General features: G+C 49.5%; 1 protein-coding gene and 1 long non-coding RNA gene across 5 annotated transcripts in view; both read left to right on the top strand.

Annotated features, from left to right (window-relative positions):
* LOC310692147 (2-acylglycerol O-acyltransferase 3-like) overlaps positions 1-22,602 on the top strand; it is a 53,800-nt gene that overhangs the window by 7,688 nt on the left and 23,510 nt on the right. Inside the window, exons 7-8 of one of the 4 annotated variants that reach the window (XM_083472761.1) lie at positions 1,349-1,551; positions 2,086-2,286. The exons of the other annotated variants lie outside the window; for them this stretch is intronic. Coding sequence (XP_083328887.1) covers positions 1,349-1,551; positions 2,086-2,240 — 358 coding nt within the window. The 3' untranslated portion in view covers positions 2,241-2,286. The remainder of the gene's footprint in view (positions 1-1,348; positions 1,552-2,085; positions 2,287-22,602) is intronic. 4 annotated transcript variants of the gene reach the window in all.
* LOC310692261 lies at positions 2,302-2,835 on the top strand. Its single transcript, XR_014518691.1, has 2 exons — positions 2,302-2,422; positions 2,765-2,835. It is a non-coding gene; the product is annotated as an uncharacterized lncRNA (long non-coding RNA).

The raw sequence follows: 22,602 nt of genomic DNA, 5'->3' as shown, positions 1-22,602 counted from the left end.
ATTCAACACTGAATGTTGTTCAGTGTTCCAGTCCTGCATTATTCTCAAAGCAAACCTTAAACCCATCTCTAACTAAAGAAGACACAGACAATAGACAGCATTACATCCCTAGGACCACAAATGCTTCCAGTTCAGCTTGCAAAAAAGGAACAAAAACAGAGCCAACAGTTGTCAGCTGTCTCTTGGAACCATCGGCAAGCGTGACTGTTTTTCCTTCAGAAACAGCTCTGCAGTTCCGCATTTGGCCACCAGATGGCAGCAGATGATGACTGGCTCCGCTGTCGATCACCCACCGTTCCCATGGAAACCGCCAAATGATGTGACGTTGCGTCTCTGTCCGTTCCCCTGGGACCTTTCCTTACGTTCCCACACCGGTCCGTTCCCCTAATCTGGTTGCCTGGGGCAACGGTCTTGGACGCATTCTGTGCAGCTTCCTTGGGACTGTTTACGCAGGTGGGTCTCTGAGCCACAACGATAACATCTCGTAGCAAAAGCCTTCACGCTGTCCTCTTTCACTATCCCCCACTCTTGGAAGCAGGACTGCCTGGGCCAACGTGCCCCTCTCTCTGCCGATGTTCCTCCTCATCACATAGGCGACCCGAGACAAACTGCAACGTTAGGTCGGCAGGGGGCATGGCTTCTAGAGTTAGGCACAAATTGTCATAACTCTTGTCTAGTGAGCTCAGAAGAATGTGAACTTTCAAATCTTCTGGAAAATTCACGTTTAACTGTCTCAGTCGGTTAAACACAGCCACCATTTGTGTCACATGTTCTCTGATGCTGTCCCCTGGACGTAGCCTCAGCTCAAACAAACTTCTGGTGAAATGGATCTTGGCTCCTGCTGTGGTTCTGTGATGGACCCTCTCAAGAGTTTGCCACATCGCCTGGGTGGCTGACTCCATAACCTGTGAGTTATGAGCCATAACCTGTTTTGTTGAACTTCTGTTTCGACTATGAACAGCTGAAGTGCTTTGGTGTCGAGGACTCTTCTGATGCGCCGCTCTGCTCCTCTTGGATTCAGCAGAGCATAACAGATAGTGTGTGTGTGTGTGTGTGTGTGTGTGTGTGTGTAGGAATCTGAGCCATGCAGAGAAACCCTTGTACGAAGCTCCTTCTAATCTAAGAAGCGATTTATTGTACAGCAGCAAAATAAATCAACGACCCAGGAGAGCACGGTGACATGCTGTCTCTCCCTCTTTCAAAACAGAAAGTAAATCAGCTCACATAACAAAGTGTAAACCCCGGATTTGAACACCCCCCCTCCAGTGATAGGACTTAACTTCCCACACTATTAACCCTATAAGCTCTGGGTCTCCTCACACCTTCTTCCTCCTCTTCCTCCTTGCAGGGCTGACCTGGTGCCTGTTTACACCTTTGGGGAGAACGACATTTTCCGACAGATCCGCTTCCCCGAGGGCAGCTTTGCTCGCCGCTTCCAGCTTGGTTTCAAGCAGCTGACCCGCTTGGCCCCTTGCCTCTTCAGCGGGAGGGGTCTCTTCTCCAGCCGCTCTTGGGGGCTCCTGCCCATGGCTGTCCCCCTCACGGTGGTGGGTAAGGACCCAGCAGGCTCCCCATCCCTTCCTTAGCTTTCTCCCTGCACCCCAAAATCCCAACCCACCAACCTGCTTGCAAAGAGCCACAAACTCTTCTGCATCGTACAAACAGCAGGTTGTGGTGCTTTCGCCCCCTCCTAGAACTGAACCAGAGACCTGTGGAGTTGGATGGGAGCCCCAAGGGTCATCGAGCCCAACCCCTCTGCAGGAATCAAATGAGCAGGCTCGTTTTATGAGGCTTGCTATGGAGGGAGTGGAGATTGCACGCACGCACACACACACACACTTCCTTCTCCTCATCCTTGGAGGTTACTAAGCAGAGGTTGGTTGGCCACCATTCAGGGATTCCTGCATTACAGAGGGTTGGGCTGGATGACCCTTGGGGTCCCTTCCATTCCTGCACTTAAGCCACCCCTGAATCCCAAGCCAGGGTGCAAAGCTGCCGGGGTGCGGAGGCCCTGGCTGCCATGGGGTGGGGGCGAGGGGCAGAGCAGACCCCTCCAAACCACCCCTCTTTCTCTCCCTCCTGCAGTGGGGAAGCCTATCCCGGTCCCGCGCCGCTCGCACCCCACCGAGGACGAGGTGAACAGCTTCCATGCTCTCTACGTCGAGGCCCTGAAGGAGCTCTTTGACGCCCATAAAGAATCTTGCGGCCTCCCGGCCTCCCAGCAGCTTCTCATCACCTAGACTGAGGGACCCAGACTTGACCCAAAGCAGCATCAGGGGACACAAGGTTGCGGTTGGGGGGGGAGACACGCGGGAGTCTTTGTTCCCCCCATCCCTGTCTGTACACACCATTTCCATTAATCAATCAATCAATCAATCAATCAACTTAACTGGCACGCAGAGAGTCCACAAAAGTATATACAGTGGTGCCTCGCAAGACAAAATTAATCCGTTCCGCGAGTCTCTTTGTATAGCAGTTTTTTCGCCTTGTGAAGCAACCCTATTAGCGGCTTAGCGCTATTAGCGGTTTAGCGGCTATTAAAGGCTTAGCGGCTATTAAAGGATTAGCGGATTAGCGGCTAAAAGGCTATTAGCGGCTTAGCGGCTTAGAAAAAGGGAGGGAAAGCGGAAAAAAATCGGAACACTTGCAAGACATTTTCGTCTTGCAAAGCAAGCCCATAGGGGAAATCGTCTTGCGAAGCAGCTCAAAAACGGAAAACCCTTTCGTCTAGCGGGTTTTCCGTCTTGCGAGGCACCACTGTAAGTCAAGGCATAAAATTGGAGTCTGCTTATAAAACGATATTCTAAGGCAATAAGGTTAAACACTGTCTTTATAGCCACGTAGTTTCATAGCATCTCTTAGAAATTCTGCTACTTTTATACTTTCGCCTAAGGCTGTTCCATAGAAAGGGAACCCTGGAGAAGTCAGAGCAATTTGACCTTTTCCTTTCTGCATGGGGTTTAGATATTTGCCGTGTGAAAGGTGCAGGGTAATAAAGCACGTGGAACCCTGGTTTCCACCTGCCTTTGTGCCACAACTAAAACGAAGCCTTTCCGGGTGTAGAGTTTGCGGGAATATTCCTTGCAGGGTTGCAGGTGGCGTGAGGTCAAGTCTTGTAAGGGAAAAAGCTCTGCGTTGGTGGGGACGTAAATATGGGTGGGCAACGGGGTGAGGGGTGTGCCAGGAGCCTCTAGCCGAAAGGGCATGGGGGAGCTGGTCTGTGGTTCAGCATTTTGCCCATCCGTGCACGTCGTGTGCCCTCTCTGCATGCCCCAAAGCAATCACCGTCTGAGCTTGCACCTTGATAATAATAATAATAAATTTTATTTATACCCCACCCTCCCCTGCCAGAGCCGGGCTCAGGGCGGCTAACACCAGTAAAATTACAGTAAAAATATAACAGGGTGGGGGAAACCAATTTAAAACACAGGTTAAAATGCAATTTAAAATGCAGTCTCATTTTAAAAGCAGCTCATAGATCAAAACCATAAGGGGAGGGAAAACAGAAGGGTCAGACTGTGCCTTGGCCAAAGGCCTGGTGGAACAGCTCCCTCTTGCAGGCCCTGCGGAAAGATGTCAAGTCCCTCAGGGCCCTAGTCTCTTGTGACAGAACGTTCCACCAGATCGGGGCCAGGACTGAAAAGGCCCTGGCCCTAGTTGAGACCAATCGGGTCTGGGTAAAAGGCAGATCTACACGGGTATCCTCATGGATCCTCCACTTTTTTATAAATAACTCCACAAATGCAGTGACAAATCACACCTGGAAGGCACGCCTACAAACTGGACTATAAAAAAGGTGGATCCAATACTTTGCCGCACTGCAGCACCACAAAAACATGGATCCGAGGCACGGATCCTCATGAATTCATATGCTTTTTATATCGAAACAAAATAAAACACCATGATACTGTAGACCACTTCTTAGTCTGTAGGCAGAACCAAAAAAATCACGCATCCACTGTTTCGTGGTGCCGCAATGGTGCAAAAACATGGTTAAAAAACACAGATCCTCATGATTTTTGCACTAGATCAGCCCAAACTCACCGTCAAATTACACATCATGGCCAGGGGCACAGCCTGCACCACAAAAAACTCAGATCCACGCCTGTCGTGGATGGAGGACTTGACCTGGCATGTGTAGCTGAGACTTGGTTGGATGAAGCAGATGGTCCTGTCCTAGCTGCTGCTTGTCCACCAGGTTTCTCTTACACACAGCAACCCAGGTCATGGGGCGGGGGGTTTGCAGTGATTTTTAGGAAGTCACTAGCCTGCATCAGGCGTCCTATTGGGAAGACCCAGTTTTCTGAGTGCATGTTCTGGAAGTTGGGCAATAGGGGCAGTACAGGATTCCTTTTGGTGTACTGACCTCCCCGCTGCACCAAGGATTCCCTGAGCTGCTTCAGGTCATGGCGGATGTTCTCCTGGAGACACCTATTTTGGTTGTCCTAGGGGATTTTAACATCCATGCCAACACCTTACAAGGGCTGCTTGGGACTTCGTGGAAAGCATGGCCTCCATGGGGCTGTCCCTGAATAAGTTTGGCCCAACTCATAGTCACGGACATGCCTTAGACCTGGTGTTCACCTCTAGTAACGTGGGTGATCTGACACTAAGTAAAAGTGAAACAAAAGAAGTGCCATGGTCAGATCACTTCCTGGTGCAACTGGACTTCTCCGTGACCCTTCTTCTCTGCAGGGAGGTGGGACCAATTCGGATGGTCCGCCCCCGCCACTTAATGGATCCAAATGGTAGGGGATGCTTTATCCCATGTTGATGGCCTTTCAGCCGATTCCCTGGTGGCCCGCTGGAATGCAGAGTTAACCAGGGCTATCGACTATCTGGCTCCGAAGCGCCCTCTCCGATTGCATGGAGCCCGGACAGCCCCGTGTTTTTCTTCGGAGCTGAGGGCGATGAAACAATCGCTGAGACGGCTAGAGCGTTGGTGGCAGAAAACTCACTCCGAATCTGACCGGACACAGGTTAGAGCTCAACGTCGAGCCTACCAAGTGGCGATAGCAACGGCGAAGAAGACTTTCTTCACTGCCTCTATTGCATCTGCAGAAAATAGTAGCAGGAGACTCTTTCAGGTGGTCTGCAATTTAACGGAACCACCTGTACCACCAGGGCCTTGTAAAGACCCCAAGATCTCCTGCAATGCTTTTGCAATTTTTTTTGTAGAGTTGCTCATATTCGGAAGACACCACTGTGGGAGCAGGGCTGGGGCGGGAGAGTGCTAGAGCTCTGTCTGGTCAAGTTGCATGGAATCAATTTCAATCCGTTACCCCCGAGAATGTGGACAGGCTGCTTGGATACGTGAAACCAACCACTTCTCCTTGATCCTTGCCCATCCTGGCTAATAAAAGCAAACCGGGAAGGGCTGGGCGATGGGCTCTGCGGGGTGGTGAATGCTTCCCTCTGTGAGGGGGCATTCGCAGACCTGCTGTAAGAGGTGGTCATTAAACCGCTTCTTAAAAAAACATCTTTAGACCCGGCCAGTAGGGCCAACTATCGCCCAGTCTCAAATCTTCCATTCTTGGGCAAGGTGATTGAGCGGGTGGTTGCTGAACAACTCCAGGCACACCTGGAAGGATGTGGACCATTTGGATCCCTTCCAGTCGGGATTCAGGCCTCATCATGGGATTGAAACTGCCTTGGTCGCGCTGGTTGATGATCTCCGGAGGCGGGCTAGGGACAAAGGTGAGAGCTGTTTCCTAGTTCTGCTGGAGCTCTCAGCGGCCTTTGATACAATCAATCATAACATCCTTCTGGACCGTCTAGAGTAATTGGGAGCTGAGGGCACTGTTATACAGTGGTTCTGCTCCTGGTTTTGAAGCACGGATCCCCATGGAACCTCACGCTTTTTGCACAGCCTGAACCACTGAAAACTTGGATCCATGGTTATCTGGCAACACCATGGACCAAAAACGTTATTTCGAAGCACGGATCCTCATGAATCCTAACGCTTTTTGCATTGGGCCACCCCTAACTCACCATCAAATCACACATTATTTCCAGGGGCACAGCATGCAACACAAAAATCACGGATCCACGGCTTCCTGGTGAAACTGTGGCCCAAAAACGTGGTTTTGAAGCACAGATCCTCATGGAGCCTCACACTTTTTGCATTGGGCAAGACCTAAATCGCCATCAAATCACACATTATTTCCAGGGGCACAGCCTGCACCACAGAAAACTCGGATCCATGGCTTCCTGGCCATACCGTGGTAAAAAACCATGGTTTTGAAACACGGATCCTCATGCTTTTCTCATTGGGCCAATCCAAACTCAACGTCAGATCACGCGTCATAGCCAGGATCACAGCTTGGACCACGTAAAACTCGGATCCACAGCTTCCTGGACACTCCATGGCCCTTCCTCCTGGGCTGTGTCCAGAAAGTGGTGGTGGGGGATGAGTGTTCAGACCCCATGGCCCTTACTTGTGGGGTGCCTCGGGGTTCCGTCCTCCCCTCCATACTTTTTAACACCTACATGAAGCTGCTGGGAGAGATCATCAGGGGGTTTGGGCTTGGTGTCCATCAATATGCGGATGATACCCAGCTCTACCTGTCTTTCAACTCAGAACCAGTGAAGGCGGTGAAGGTCCTGTGTGAGTGCTTGGAGGCGGTTGGAGGATGGATGGCAGCTAATGGATTGAGGTTGAATCCTGACAATATGGAAGTTCTGTTCTCAGGGGACAGGGGGTGGGCTGGGGTGAAGGACTCCCTGGTCCTGAATAGCGTAACTGTGCCCCTGAAGGACCAGGTGTGCAGCCTGGGAGTCATTTTGGACTCACAGCTGTCCATGGAGGCACAGGTCAATTCTGTATCCAGGGCAGATGTCTGTCAGCTCCATCTAGTACACAGGCTGAGACCCTTCCTGCCCGTGGACTTTCTCGCCAGAGTGGTGCATGCTCTAGTCATCTCCCGCTTGGACTACTGCCATGCACTCTACGTGGGGCTACCTTGGAAGGTGACCTGGAAACTACAACTAATCCAGAATGCGGCAGCTAGTCTGGTGACTAGGAGTGGCCACCGAAACCATATAACACATGTCCTGAAAGACCTATATTGGCTCTCAGTACGTTTCCAAGCACAATTCAAAGTGTTGGTGCTGACCTTGAAAGCCCTAAAGGGCCTCAAAGGCCCAGTATATCTGAAGGAGCGTCTCCACCCCCATCGTTCTGCCCAGACACTGATGTCCAGCACCAAGGGGCTTCTGGTGGTTCCTCACTGCGAGAAGCAAAGTGACAGGGAACCCAGCAGAGGGCTTTCTCGATAGTGGCGCCCACCCTGTGGAATGTCCTCCCATTAGATGTCAAAGAGATAAACAACTACCTGACGTTTAGAAGTCATCTGAAGACAGCCATGTTTAGGGACGTTTTTAATGTGTGGCTTTTTAATTTTTTTTATTTCATTTTTTTTGGAAGCCACCCATAGTGGCTGGGGAAACCAGATGGGCAGGGTACAAATATATTATTATTTTTTATTATTATTATTATTATTATTATTATTATTATTATTATTATTATTATTTTATTATCAGTACTTTGTAGGATTTGATAATCTTTACAGGTCTTTTAAATTTCTTATCTATCTATCCCCTCCCCCTTTTCCTTTTCTGTACTTCCCTATCCTTATAAAACTGAATATATATATTTTTAAAAAAATTACGGCTCCACAGTTTTCTGGGTAGCCCCATATTCATTACCCAACCGCCTATGCTGCTCATGGCCAGATCACATTGGGGCACTGCCATGCTGTAAAAAGATTCTCATGAAGCACAGATCCCCATGGATCCTTAGGTTTTTTATGTTTGGTCACCCTGAAATCACTATCAAATCACACCTGATGTATATGACCACAGAATGACCACAAAAACCACAGAGCACAGTCAGGGAACAAACACTATATTAAATACTTTAATCCTCATGGATCGTCATGATTGTTAAATGGGCTCCACCAAATTACATTGTAAGATCACACCAATGTCCATGGAATGACCGAAATAAAAACTCTATCTGAAATGGTTCTGCATTAGCAAGAACATTGTATTAAAATGACATTCATATCCATAGCTTCCACTGTGACGAACTGCACCTGGAAATTTTTGACGCTGCTAAACTTCAAGAATATCCAAGGCAGAGATTGTGATGATCTTACCTGTGAATGTAAAGTTTTCTTGCCAACAGAGTTTGTCAGTGCAAACTTTGAAATAGGGGGTCTCCAACGTGGTGCCCATGGGCATCATGGTGCCTGCTGACAGCTTTCCTGGAGTCCACCACGTGTTTTTAGAAAAAGAACAGGATTAGTGGTGAATTGTGCCCAGCATGACTTCAGATTGTTCATAGTACATTTGATTGGCTGCAGGGGCATACGAAGGGGCAGCGGGGTGGTGGTGCCCAGGGGTGCCATGCTGGGGGGAGGGTGACAGTACGGTCGCTGTACTGGCTGCCGCTTGTGCGGCGTCCGTGTGGGCTGCCGCTCTTGCAGCAACTGTACAGGCAGCCCTTCTCGCAGCGACCGTATGGGCCGTACGGGCAGCTGCTCCTGCGGCGACTGTACAGGCTGCTGCTCGCGTAGCGTCCATACAAGCAGCCCCTCTCGCGATGGCCGTACAGGCCGTACAGTAAGCTGCTCTGCTGGCGATCATACGGGCTGCCGCATGTGTGACGTCCATACGGTCTGCCATGCATGCACAGTCCGTACAGGACATTGTGTGCGTGCCCATCATCCAGGACTTGTTACCATATTATAGCCGCTGCAAAATCTATCGGCATGCCACCAGAACCAGGGAAGCCTTTGTAGAGCCTGGTGATTAAAGAGTTAACCTCCTTTGTGTTCTGCCCTGGAAGGAGGAGCGTTTGACCGAGGCTACACTGTACGTCACAGGTTTCTTTGTTTCTCTGTGTTGGTTTCACTTCTTCTTCTGCTCCGAGCGCGAAAGGAGACAGACAAGATGGAATTGAGTTCTGATGGAATGGAGTGCTTCTTGCTGTAAATAAAAGCTTCTTAGAATAGAAGACGTTGCCTGGACTGATTTAGAACTCCCTCTGCTCTCACACGAAAGACGTTGCATATCTGCTGCTTGTTTTTCTCCCGGGGCCGTGCTTAGCAGAGCGCACGCAAAGGAAGTGTGGCTGGATGGAGAAATCAATCAATCAATCAACCAACAGCCTTGCCAGTTGGAGCTCACACAGTTGAAGCAAAATAAAAGACAGAAGAGTAGATCGGGAAGAAAGTTCCCCAGACTGCAGGAAAAGATAACAGTAGCTCCAGCAGCTGATTCAGTGCAGGCTGCTGAGGGGTTTGACTCCTTAAGATCACCAACTGACTATGAGACACCTGGAAAGCACTCAGCCTCAAATGACCTCCACTCCACTTCACATTCCTGCCCCCTTAGCCATTTAGTGATCGCCATGGGGGGAGGGTTTTGGGGGGTTGGGTTGGGTTTTTGGAAGATGCCTGTGCGTGAATTTGTTTTATGTGTGTAGATCAGTGCGCGCTGACCATTGCACAGCCTTCGCAGTAGGGCTCTGTTCTGATGGCATGGAGTAGCCACGACAAATCGGTGGATTCCTATCTGCTACAGCCTTCACCCGCGTTGTAACATATCGCTTGTTATCATCCGCTTGTTCTGCCGTTGAGGACTTCTTGGATCATTCTTTGTCTAGCTCCTTCCCTGTTATGTACTAAGCTTGGATCCTAGAACAATAGGCAAGTAGGATCCTAGAATGCAAGAACTGATTGGCTTGCAGGAAAAGACCAATCAGGCTCCAGGAGGGAAGCAGAATCAGCCAATCAGACGGGACTCATTGTGTAAATAATGTATATAAAGCCTGAGGTTTGGGGTAAAATTCAGTCACTGTTTTACAAGCTGCAATAAAGAGCATGAAATCACTACAGGACTCTGAGCATATTTAATTTTCTTTGACCTTACCAACTTGGGAGACCCTGCTGGGAGTACGGGATTCCCAACGGCTTCGCTCACAAGGGTCATAGGAATGTGCAAGCCCACTCACCATGACAAGTGAGAGAACTGAGATAGATTGCACTGAGCCCTGGTCTCATTAGACAAAGCGTTCCCCCAAAAAGGCTCTGGCTCTGGTTGAGGACAGCTGGATAGGTTTTGGGCCAGGGACCACCAGTAGGTTGCTGTCAGATGAGCGTCACACTCATGGGGGGTGTATTGGAAGATAATTCCCACAGATAAGAAAGGTCACAGACTGTTTAGGGCTTTAAAGATTAGACCAAAACATTGAATCCGATTCGATACTCCACCTGGAGCCAATCCAGCTGATGAACAACCAACTGAATGTGGGCTCTCCACAAAGTCCAAGTAAGAACTCATGCATCTGCATTTTAGACCATTTGGAGTTTCTGGAGCAGTCTCAAGGGTAGCCCTGCATATCTCTCTCTCTCTCTCTCTCTCTCATTTATACCCTGCATTCCCCGGCTCAGGTGTACAGCAAGTTAAAGTAGTCTAGTCTGCAGGTGACTACTGCATGGATCACCACGGCTAGGTTGGAAAGGGACAGGTATGGTACTGATCACCTAACCTGACATAGATTAAAAAATGCCAATTTGGTTACATTTGTGACCAATGCCTCCTTAGAGATATAAGCATCCAGGATCACACCGGGACTCCTGATGGCGGCTACAGGTGACTATCGTGCCCCATGAAGAGCTGGGAGCTGGCAAACCAAACCAAAATCATTCTGGCCCAGCCACTGGATGCCCATCTTTAATGGATATTCAGCCGACTCCATTTCCTCCATCCCAGCACACCCACCTAAAAATTGGCCAATATATCCAGGGTAGCATCTGGCCAGGGCCATGAAGCAGTAGATCCATGATGTTTGTGGTCAGATCTGTGGTTATGTACAAGATATTTGAATAAAGGGTGAAATTGGGGTTCCCCAATGCAAAAAGTGTGATGATCCATGAGGATCCGTGCTTCAAAACCACGTTTTGGGGCCATGACGTTGCCAGGAAGCTGTGGATCCTAGTTTTTTGTGGCGCAGGCTGTGCCCATGGACATGACGTGTGATTTGATGTTGAGTTTGGGTTGGCCCAATGCAAAAAGCATGAAGATCCATGAGGATCCGTGGTTCAAAACCACGTTTTTGGGCCAGGAAGTGGCCAGGAAGCCATGGATCCAAGTTTTTTGTGGTGCAGGCTGTGCCCCTCGCCATGTGTGATTTGACGGCAAGTTTGGGTTGGCCAAATACAAAAAGTGTGAGGATCCATGAGGATCTGTGGTTCGGAACCACGTTTTTGGTCCATGGCATGGCCAGATAACCGTGGATCCAAGTTTTCTGTGGTGCAGGCTGTGCCCTTGGACATGATGTGTGATTTGATGGTGATTTGGGTGTGGCCCAATGCAAAAAGCATGAGGATCCATGATTCAAAACCACGTTTTTGAGCCATGGAGTGGTCAGGAAGCCATGGATCCGAGTTCTTCGTGGTGCAGGCTGTGCCCATGGACATGATGTGTGATTTGACGGTCAGTTTGGAGTAGCTCAATGGAAAATGCGTGAGGATCCATGCTTCGAAACCACGTCTTTGGGCCACGGTATGACCAGGGAGCCGTGGATCTGAGTTTTTTGCGGTGCAAGCTGTGCCCCTGGCCATGACGTGTGATTTGACGGTGATTTAGGGGTGGCCCAATGCAAAAAGCGTGAGGATCCATGAGGATCTGTGCTTCAAAACCACGTTTTTTGGCTACGGTGTTGCCAGGAATGCGTGATTTTTGTGTTGCATGCTGTGCTCATGGCCATGATGTTTGATCTGATGGTGACTTTGGGCTGATCTAGTGCAAAAATCATGAGGATCCATGCTTCGGAACCAGGTTTTTGGGCCACAGTGTCGCCAGAAAGCCGTGGATCCGTGATTTTTGTGGTGGATGCTGTGCTCATGGCCATGATGTTTGATCTGATATTGACTTTGGGCTGATCTAGTTCAAAAATCATGAGGATCCATGCTTCGGAACCATGTTTTTGGGCCACGGTATGGCCAGGCAGGCGTGGATCTGAGTTTTTTGTGGTGTAGGCTGTGCCCCTGGCTATGATGTGTGATTTGACGGTGAGTTTGGGTTGGCCCAATGCAAAAAGGGTGAGGACCCGTGCTTCAAAACCATGTTTTTGGGCCACAGTGTCGCCAGGAAGCCATGGATCTGTGATTTTTGTGGTGGATGCTGTGCCCATGGCCATGATATTTGATCTAGTGGTGACTTTGGGCTGATCTAGTGCAAAATTCATGAGGATGCGTGATTTTGTTGGTTCTGCCTACAGACTAAGAAGTGGTCTACAGTATCATGGTGTTTTTACTTTGTTTCAATATAAAAATCATATGAATTCATGAGGATCCATGCCTCAGATCCATGTTTTTGTGGTGCTGCAACGTGGCAAAGTGTTGGATCCACGTTTTTTATAGTCCAGTTTGTAGGCGTGCCTTCCAGGTGTGATTTGACACTGCATTTGTTGGAGTTATTTATAAAAAAGTGGAGGATCCATGAGGATCTGTGTAGACCCGCCTTTTACCCAGACCCCAGAGGAACTAGCATTTCCTGCAGCTCAGCATACTGCATTTTAATAAGCCTGGCTGTTTGTAAAGGGCCTGCTCTATGGCTTCTTTCTCACCAAACCTCATCCTGTACAGTGGTACCTTGGGTTACAGACGCTTCAGGTTACAGACTCTGCTAACCCAGAAATGGTACCTCGGGTTAAGAACTTTGCTTCAGGATGAGAACAGAAATCATGCTCCAGCGGGAGGCCCCATTAGCTAAAGTGGTGCATCAGGATAAGAACAGTTTCAGGTTAAGAATGGACTTCTGGAATGAATTAAGTACTTAACCTGAGGTACTGCTGAGGGCCAAGTTACAGGGACCCAGGCAGAGGGCCTTCTCGATGGTGGCTCCCGCCCTGTGGAACGGCCTCCCACCAGATGTCAAAGAGAAAAACAACTACCAGACTTTTAGAAGACATCTGAAGGCAGCCCTGCTTAGGGAAGCTTTTAATGTTTAATAGGTTATTGTATTTTCATATTCTGTTGGGAGCCACGCAGAGTGGCTGGGGAAACCCAGCCAGATGGGCGGGGTATAAATTATTATTAAAATTATTATTATTTACCTCCACGCTTTCTTCTCTAGGGAAAAAAAAGGGAGAAGAGCTCCTGCGCACCGTGTGCCTTTGCAAAACATCCCCGCTCCCTGTCGAAAAGTGACGGGGTGGCCGTTGCTTACCTGCCCCCCTCAAGGCCAACCAACACCGCCTCCTCGCGAGGCTACGCGGCCATTGCCGGCCTCTGCGCCCCCCCCACTAAGACCACGCGCGAAGAGGCCCGTTCTCGCGAGAGGAGGAGCTCCCTCAGGGGCCGGCAGGGGAAGGGAAACGGGGCGCGCAGCGGGGCCTTGACTTCTCACCGCCGGGCTTCTCTATTTCTAGTCCCGCGGCGTTATTGAGCCTCCGCCGCCAGAGGCCTTCGAAGGAAGCGCTTTCTTCCCCCTCAGCGGCGCTGCGGCGCCTTTAAAAGCCGGGACATACCATCTCCGCGGAGGGGGGGGGCCCGGGATTCTTCCGAGGGAGAGACGAGCCGGCGGAGGCTGTGGGAATCCGGCTCCCTTCGCTCCCCCTCCAGGCCCGCGCCTCGCCTCGCCCTTCTGCTTCCCGCCTCCCCCGCCAACCGCCACACATATCAGCCCCATCTCTCTCCCCCCCCCAGCCTGACTCACTTGGTTCGCTCCAGCCGCCGCCGCTCTTCCCGCGCTTTTCTGCCCTCAGCGTCTCCCTCAACCGCCACTTCCCTCGCGCGCGGGAAAAAGGGACGTCCGGCCGCTTCTTATAGGCCTCCGCTCCGGGCCGAACCATTGCTTGCTGGAGCGGGGGGAGAGAGGCAGAGAAGACCAGGCCAGACCGCGCCATTCCTTGATTTCTTCAGGAACCCTCCGTAGCCCAGACAGGCTTCAAAGGCCTGGCATAGAGACCGAAGGCGCACTCGGGTCCCTTGTCGAAACAGGAGGACGTGGACTGTACCAACTGTGCTTCTCTCCCCCCTCCTCCCTCTTGGCGCTTGCTGGACCCTAGAGCTAGCAGGGCAGAGGAGCGCAGCAAGATGCACGTGGAGATGCTGCGGGTTCGATCCTGGACCTTGAGGCTGCACCACACCTGGAAGGGTGAATGATCACATGTTGTCATTTTCTGCTTATTTGGTGATTTCAGCAGATTCCCTGCCTGGGCCACAGAGGATGAAAGGCTTCAGTTCCTGCAGATGTGCAGGCTCTGTTTTATCTTAATATGCCGCGTAACGTTGGGTCAGGAAACCCACCGAACGGTGCCTTGAGTTTCTGCAGCGCTGTTGCCTTTCTTGGCCATCCACCGTCCTAAATCAAGAAAACGAAATAGCTTAGGTATAGACTAGACAAACAAGTTGCTATCTGATATTATTGTTCACTCTATAGGACGCACCGGACCATAGGAGGGGGAGAACGGGGGGGGGGGGATATTTTTTTTCCTTGTTCTCCCCCTCAAAAACAAGGTGCGTTCAAGAGCAGGTCGGGGAACAGCGCAAAGGCTGCGTGCCCCCCGAGCTTGTGGGGCTGGCGGTGGGGGGAAGCTCTGTTTTCCCCCACCGCCAACCTCAAAGATCGCTGAAGCCTTTGAAGCGCACCCCACTGCCCTGCGGAGGCTTTGCGCAGCCATCCCAAAGCTAGAACAGCGAGACGGAGGGCTGCACAGCGCCCCATCTCACTGTTTTGGCTTTGTGCAGCCATCCCGAAGCTAGAGCAGCTTCGGGCTGCAGGCTGCGCCACGCTCCCCGGGCTTCGGGCTGCAGGCAGCTATCCACAAGCCTGCGGAGCCCAACAGGAGTTGCCGCTGGGCTCCGCAGGCTTGTGGATAGCTTCCTGAAGCCTGCATTCACTCCATAGGACACACACACACTTCCCCTTCATTTTTGGAGGGGAAAAAGTGTGTCCTATAAAGCAAAAAATACGGTACTAGTTACACTGGCTCTCTTGTAATAATAATAATAATAATTTATTATTTGTACCTTGCCCATCTGGCTGTGTTTCCCCAGCCATTCTGGGCGGCTTCCAGGAAAGATTAAAAATACATTAAAATGTCACACATTTAAAACTTCCCTGAACAGGGCTGCCTTCAGATGTCTTATAAATGTCAGATGTTGACATCTGAAGGGAGGGCGTTTGACAGGGCGGGTGCCACTGCTGAGAAGGCCCTCTGCCTGGTTCCCTGTAACTTGGCTTCTCGCAGGGAGGGAACCACCAGAAGGACTTTGGCACTGGACCTCAGTCTCAGGGCTGAAGGATGAGGGTGGAGACACTCCTTCAGTTATACTGGGCCTTTGAGGGCGTTTAGGGCTTTCAAGGTCAGCACCAACACTTTGAATTGTGCTTGGAAATGTACTGGGAGCCAATGGAGGTCTTTCAGGACCGGTGTTGGATCAGTTGTAGATTCCAGCTCACCTTCAAAGGCAGCCCCACATAGAGCGCATTGCAGTAGTCCAAACGGGAGATAACCAGAGCTTGCACCACTCTGCCAAGACAGTCTGCGGGCAGGGAGGGCCTGATCCTGCGTCCCAGATGAAGCTGGTCCTTGGGAACAAGCCCGATTACACATAAACGGGGTCAGTTTGGCTTTAGGTCTTTGACTTCGCTCATTTCAGGGTGTGTGGCAAAGGCCTCTGGGCGTGCTGAGAGGTACTCTGCTTTTAAAAACTTTTTAATACATGCAGAGAGCATTTTGCTCAAGGCCCTTCTCTTTCCCCAGCGAAATGCAGAGCTTGCCAGCAAAACTCCATAAAGGGAGTCCACTGACTGAATTCCTATATTAGATGCTCTAAGCTACGTTTTGGTATGAGCAATTCACAACAGACCACTTCATTTATTAATGAAATGCTTGTTTTATGTTTAGGAAACACAACCAGACAGCTGTCGCTATTCAGTGTATCATTCTTCTTACTAAGGTGCAGGAAGAAAATAGAGAAAGCATGTTGGATGTGAAAAATAAGCCTGTTTGGCTGACTTTGGTTAAACAGAGCACACATACAAGATATTCCCCTTGGGCTTTCCCCATTTGCCTCCCTTACTGCAGAAGACTATTCGAGGTCAATTTGGGAGAGTCGAAATGGCTTCAGGATTGCTCCCCTGTACTATTTCAGACACCTGGTTTATATACTTAGGTAGGTGTTTGCCTGAAATCAGCCCTGAGTGCTCACTGGAAGGACAGATCCTGAAGCTGAGGCTCCAAGACTTTGGCCACCTCAGGAGAAGAGAAGACTCCCTGGAAAAGACCCTGATGCTGGGAAAGATGGAGGGCACAAGGAGAAGGGGACGAGGGAGGACGAGATGGTTGGACAGTGTTCTCAAAGCTACTAACATGAGTTTGACCAACTGCGGGAGGCAGTGGAAGACAGGAGTGCCTGGCGTGCTCTGGTCCAGGGGGTCATGAAGAGTCGGACACGACTAAAGGACTAAACAACAACAACATGTCTTTGCCTTGTACGTTTATGAGCATTTAATTTATATTTGAGACCTTAGAATTCTTACAAGAATACCCTCGCCTTGAAACCCTAAAAGGGGCAGGAGGCTGTTTGCCCCCCCCCGCTCAGCCTCTCCTACAACGCCCCCCCTCCATGGCAGCCATTTTGTGACCGGCACCCATGGCACCCCCCCACCCCCGGGGGACCTGCCTGGACCCCACCTCACCAGCCGGGAGCATATGGGGCAATGACCCTGAGAGGGGAGGAAGAGACTTGCTAGGATAGACCGGGCCCAACAAAAACAGGTTCCCATGAGGTCAACATTGCAACAGGGAACACTGGCGCCTCATGAATCTTGAGGTATGGGCTGAAGATAACCCCCCGGGCATGGCTAGAAATATACCCCCCATGACCATCTGCTAATCCCGTAGCTGCTAGACAGTATCCCATCCCACGCCTAGCGGCAGAAGGGGTCTGGTTCCAGATTCTTCTTTGCTTTCCCCTTCGTTAACAAACAAACACAGTGCCCCCGCCACTGTCCCATAAACTGGATAATCCTTTGATGAATGGTTGGCAATACTTTGTCTCAAGTAATCATTTTGTGTGGGAAGACTATGGCCCTGATCCAAAAATGGTTGTTCAGCATACGGAATAAGGTTTCGAAAAATGATTCAATCTCATCTGTTCTTGCTAAAGGCTGTTGCAGCAACAGCACAGCACGGCTTGGGTCTAAAGGCAGTACAGATTCATGCAAGTAGTAGGACATCAGTTTTGCACGCTTATCTCTTGGCCGCTATGTCATCATCCTGAACTGCTGGTCATACTGCCTGGAGCTAATTAGGAGCTACAGTCCCACAACATAAACCCAGAAGGCCAAAGTTTACCCACCCCATGCTCTAAGCAAGGACCTCAAGAGTAACTTCTTAAAAGCAAGTGGAAGTTTTCTGGGAACTTTGTCAAAGTTTTTTTCCCCAGCTGATGTTTCACTCTGGAAGTGTTGTAATCGCACCTTCCCAGCCCAGACAACCGTGAGTGAGTCCGCACTAGGAACTCTTTCTGGCTGTAATCTAACTACGTGCCTGACGCACTTGGCAAGGGCTTCAGAAGGGGGAGGTGGTATCTCTGCTCAAGAACATGATGTGTATTGGGTGTGTGGAAAGCTGGATTATCATATCATAGATGATGCCTTCCTGGAACAGATGGCAAAGCATGCAAAAGGAAGGGAGATAGTAGTAATGGGGGACTTCAATTACCCGGATATTTGTTGGATGTCAAACTCAGCCAAGAGCATAAGGTCAAACAGATTCCTCACTGGCCTTGCAGACAACTTCATTGTCCAGAAAGTGGGAGAAGCAACAAGAGGAACAGCCATTTTAGATCTGGTCCTAACCAATGTTGATGACCTGGTTAGTGGGGTAGAAGTGGAAGGATCATTAGGCGCGAGTGATCATGCTCTTCTGAAGTTTACTATACAGCGGAAAGGAGCAGCCAAGCATACTAGGACTCAATTTCTTGACTTTAAGAAAGCCGACTTCATAAAACTTAGGGAAGTGCTGGGTGAGATCCCATGGACAGTAATACTAAAAGGAAAGGGAGTTCATGATGGCTGGGAGTTTGTTAAGAGGGAGATAGTAAAAGCACAACGTCAGGCAATACCAATGAGACGGAAACATGGAAGGTGCCTAAAGAAACCAGGGTGGCTATCTAAAGAACTTTTAACTGAATTAAGATTAAAAAAGGATGTGTGCAAAAAATGGAAAAGGGGGGAAACCACCAAAGAGGAATTCAAACAAATAGCCAGCACGTGTAGACACAAAGTCAGAAAAGCTAAAGCACAGAATGAACGCGGGCTTGCTAGAGAGGTTAAAAGCAACAAAAAAGGCTTTTATGGGTATGTCCGTAGCGAAAGGAAGAAAAAAGAAACAGTGGGGTCACTCAGAGAAGATGGTGAAATGCAAACGGGACACAGAAAGGGCTGAAGTCCTCAATGCCTTCTTTGCCTCAGTCTTCTCCGATAAAGAAAACAATGCCTGACCTGAAGAATTTGGAGCAAATGATTCAGCAAAGGAAACACAGCCCAGAATAACTAAGGAGATAGTACAAGAATACTTGGCTAGTTTAGATGTATTCAAGTCTCCAGGGCCAGATGAACTGCATCCAAGAGTATTAAAAGAACTGGCAGATGTGATCTCAGAACCACTGGCAGTCATCTTTGAGAATTCCTGGAGAACAGGCGAAGTCCCGGCAGACTGGAGGAGAGCAAATGTTGTCCCTATTTTCAAAAAGGGGAAAAGAGAGGACCCAAATAATTACCGCACAGTCAGTCTGACATCAATACCAGGGAAGATTCTGAAGCAGATCATTAAGCAAACCATCTGTGAGCACCTAGAAAGGAATGCTGTGATCACCAATAGTCAGCATGGATTTCTGAAAAATAAGTCATGTCAGACTAACCTGATCTCGTTTTTTGACAGAATTACAAGCCTGGTAGATGAAGGGAACGCAGTGGATGTAGCCTACCTTGATTTCAGCAAGGCATTTGACAAGGTGCCCCATGATATTCTTGTAAAGAAGCTGGTAAAATGCGGTCTTGACTATGCTACGACTCAGTGGATTTGTAACTGGCTGACTGACCGAACCCAAAGGGTGCTCATCAATGGTTCCTCTTCATCCTGGAGAAGAGTGACTAGTGGGGTGCCACAGGGTTCTGTCTTGGGCCCGGTCTTATTCAACATCTTTATCAACGACTTGGATGATGGACTCAAGGGCATCCTGATCAAATTTGCAGATGACACCAAACTGGGAGGGGTGGCTAACACCCCAGAGGACAGGATCACACTTCAAAACGACCTTGACAGATTAGAGAACTGGGCAAAAGCAAACAAGATGAACTTTAACAGGGAGAAATGTAAAGTATTGCACTTGGGCAAAAAAAATGAGAGGCACAAATACAAGATGGGTGACACCTGGCTTGAGAGCAGTACATGTGAAAAGGATCTAGGAGTCTTGGTTGACCACAAACTTGACATGAGCCAACAGTGTGACGCGGCAGCTAAAAAAGCCAATGCAATTCTGGGCTGCATCAATAGGAGTATAGCATCTAGATCAAGGGAAGTAATAGTGTCACTGTATTCTGCTCTGGTCAGGCCTCACCTGGAGTACTGTGTCCAGTTCTGGGCACCACAGTTCAAGAAGGACACTGACAAACTGGAACGTGTCCAGAGGAGGGCAACCAAAATGGTCAAAGGCCTGGAAACAGTGCCTTATGAGGAACGGCTAAGGGAGCTGGGCATGTTTAGCCTGGAGAAGAGGAGGTTAAGGGGTGATATGATAGCCATGTTCAAATATATAAAAGGATGTCACATAGAGGAGGGAGAAAGGTTGTTTTCTGCTGCTCCAGAGAAGCGGACACGGAGCAATGGATCCAAACTACAAGAAAGAAGATTCCACCTAAACATTAGGAAGAACTTCCTGACAGTAAGAGCTGTTCGACAGTGGAATTTGCTGCCCAGGAGTGTGGTGGAGTCTCCTTCTTTGGAGGTCTTTAAGCAGAGGCTTGACAACCATATGTCAGGAGTGCTCTGATGGTGTTTCCTGCTTGGCAGGGGGTTGGACTCGGTGGCCCTTGGGGTCTCTTCCAACTCTATGATTCTATGATTCTATGTTATATTTTGGGGAGGGTTCTTTTGATTTGTGTCAATTACAGGATTTTGTGTGTGTTTTTATAGCAAAATTTAGTAATAATGATAAATACATAAATAAATGCAGCTGATTTTTCTGCCCTGCATACAGAGAGAGAGAGAGAGAGAGAGAGAGAGAGAGTTGAAATGCCTTCTGCCATTGTGTCATATATTGGAGGCTGTCTTGGAAAATAGATAACAGTAAATAGCAGTGAGGAAAACAGGTTTGGGATGGTTGCAAGCTGCCCCAGGGGAAGGGGGTGAGTTGGAGGAGGAGTGGCATGGCGAGGCAGCAGCTCTAGCTTTGTGGGTCTGGGTGTGGGGCTCAGCACCCTTCTCAGACAAGGAGAGGCGCCTTTCACCTGATTCTATGCCCTGCCAAAGGGATGGTATGGAGTGTGCTTCCCAGCCTCTTTAATTCCTCCCATGTGGATTTATGAGCCGATTGCCACCTCACCCCGTCGGAGGAGACGCTCGGTTGACCTAGTAGCAGTTGCAGGAGGCAGCTCCCAAAATTGGGGCAAGGATCAGTGGCCTCCAGAAAGGATAGTGGCCCATTACGATCCGGCCTCATGGAATCGGGGAGAAAAAATCACAGGGGCAAGGGGGCCAATTTATAATTTAAACTGCATAATAAGACTCCAAGCGGTAGTAGAGATTGTCGCCAATGCCACAGCCACAGCCCTCCGGTTAATCGCCACCCAATTAGATGAGACGCACACAGCAGTCCTTCAGCTCCGCTTAGGGATGGATTTTCTCCTGGCGCGACAGGGCGGATTTTGTGTTGCGTTAAATTTGACAGGAGGGGCCTGTTGCTTTAACATCTCTGACCGTGCTGAAGCTTTTCGAAATTTGGCAGCAGAAATTGAAAAAGTGGCCCATGTCCCTGTCCCTACTTGGAACGGATGGGACATGTCCTGGTGGACTGATTGACTTCCGAACCTAGAGGACTTTTAATGATGTTTCTAGGCCCAATGATAATTTTGCTTCTTTTCTGCTCCAGTGTACCTTGCTTCTTGCAATGCTTGCAAAATATGATGCATAAAATGGTGTCACGAATGGTTCGGCCCCAGATTATAGCACTAGCCCGAGAATATCAGCCAGTGCCTCCTTGGGACGGAAGGATGTCCAAAATAAAAGGGGGGGGGGATGAAGGGACAGGATACCCAAATCCTGACTGTGTGGTCACCCCAATTAGTGTGTAGTCACCCCAACTAGGCCTCAAGACTTCCCTAGGCCTCAAGACTTCCCAAATTCTTTCTTTGTGGATGCAAACCTAAAATGCATTAGCTCTGCTGTATAACACAAAGTAGCTGAAAGGAACAAAGATTTCTCCTCTTCTCAGGAAAAGATGACCTAGCCGCCAGCAGTGCATCCAGCTGATAAGCCTTCTCGCAACTTCCTTGGCTCGCTGACAGGAGCAATGCACACCCCACCCGTGGCAAAGGCCTGAAAGGCTACAACCCAATGCAAAAATCCTGAGGATCCATGTGGATCTGTGCTTTGTAACCACGTTATTGCCCCATTGTGGCCCCACAAAACAGTGGGTGCCTGATATTTTTGGTGCAGGCTGTAGTCACGGACATGCTATGTGATCTGATGGTGAATTTGGGGTGACCCAATGCTAAAATCCTGAGGATCCATGGGCTTTTACCTCCCCCCCTCCCAGGCAGCCTCCTTTACCTCTAGCCTCCCTTATCTCGCTCCCGATCGCTTGCCGATCAGAGGACTTGTTTCAACACCCCCTTCCCTCTTTCAAAAAAAGAAGCATGATCTGCTTTTCTCCCCTGGGCAATTCGGCTCCAGGGACCACACATTTGCTCCGTAAGATGCACAGACATTTCCCCTTACTTTTTAGGAAGAAAAAAGTGCGTCTTATGGAGCGAAAAATACGGTAGGTAGAAATCAGTCTTCCCCCTCTCCTCCCCCCCTCCTTAAAAACCCTGCTCTTTCTGGCTGGGGTCTCTTTCCTCTCACTCCCCACCCCCAGCCAACCCACCTCCCCATTCCTGGGTTATGGGTTCGGCCCCACGCTGGGCCAAATATTCCTGCATTGGATGGGGGGTGTAGACTAATGACCCCCCCCCCTTCCAGCTCTGCTATTCTATTATTGTATATATGGGCAACTTATGAACACTGATAGGATTGCAGAGCTGGAAGGGAACCCGGGGGGTCATCTAGTCCACACACACCCACAATGCAGGATTCGTCGGAAGAATCGGGAGCCAGGAAGAATCAAATTTCAATAAAGAATGGGGAGAGTTTAAAATGCATTTGAAAAAAATTATTTTAAACAACTACAATCCTTTGTAGGTTTGACAGAAAATGTGTAGTAAAAATTCGAATCATGGATTGGAGTAAGGACTTATAATAACTGAAGTCAGGGAGGAGATGCAGGACAAAAATTGTAACCTAAGGGTCCACAAAGG

Source organism: Podarcis liolepis (genome assembly GCF_965112155.1).
Source record: "Podarcis liolepis genome assembly, chromosome: 13".
Classification (NCBI taxonomy): Eukaryota; Metazoa; Chordata; class Lepidosauria; order Squamata; family Lacertidae; genus Podarcis; species Podarcis liolepis.
The sequence above is the reverse complement of the archived record's forward strand: the minus strand, read 5'-3'. Positions and strand labels throughout refer to the sequence as shown.